This window comes from Fulmarus glacialis, unplaced genomic scaffold (genome assembly GCF_000690835.1).
Source record: "Fulmarus glacialis isolate BGI_N327 unplaced genomic scaffold, ASM69083v1 scaffold28732, whole genome shotgun sequence".
Classification (NCBI taxonomy): Eukaryota; Metazoa; Chordata; class Aves; order Procellariiformes; family Procellariidae; genus Fulmarus; species Fulmarus glacialis.
Window position 1 is genome coordinate 10,116 of NW_009196375.1, and position 314 is coordinate 10,429.

Below are 314 nucleotides of genomic sequence, written 5' to 3' on the forward strand. Positions count from 1 at the left end.
CTGGTGGTTCTCCCTCAGGATCTTTTTTCTTTCCTTGATTTCCTTTGCCCGCAGCAGCTTACCATGTGGTAGGCTGATGTCAGTCTTTGGCTCTTCAGAGAGGGGCGAAAAAATCATGTATGTGAAAAAATCTGAATACCAAAATACCCAAACACAAAACCCCCGCAAAATGTTAAAGTGTCAAAGTGACACAAACTTCCAGACATCAGAGACCCGATTCTACCACCTCTGCCTTCCCTCTGCACCTCCACGCTTCTGCTCCCTCCTCCTCCCCCAGCCCATCGCACCACCAGACGCAGAGGCTGGGCGGCCCG

At 51.3% G+C, this 314-nt stretch overlaps 1 protein-coding gene across 2 annotated transcripts in view; it reads right to left on the reverse strand.

Annotated features, from left to right (window-relative positions):
• The window catches only part of MRPL38 (mitochondrial ribosomal protein L38), a 4,334-nt gene that overhangs the window by 3,432 nt on the left and 588 nt on the right, over positions 1–314 (reverse strand). Inside the window, exon 2 of one of the 2 annotated variants that reach the window (XM_009572188.1) lies at positions 1–101. In XM_009572188.1, coding sequence (XP_009570483.1) covers positions 1–101 — 101 coding nt within the window. The remainder of the gene's footprint in view (positions 102–314) is intronic. The other variant, XM_009572189.1, reaches the window with a different exon arrangement.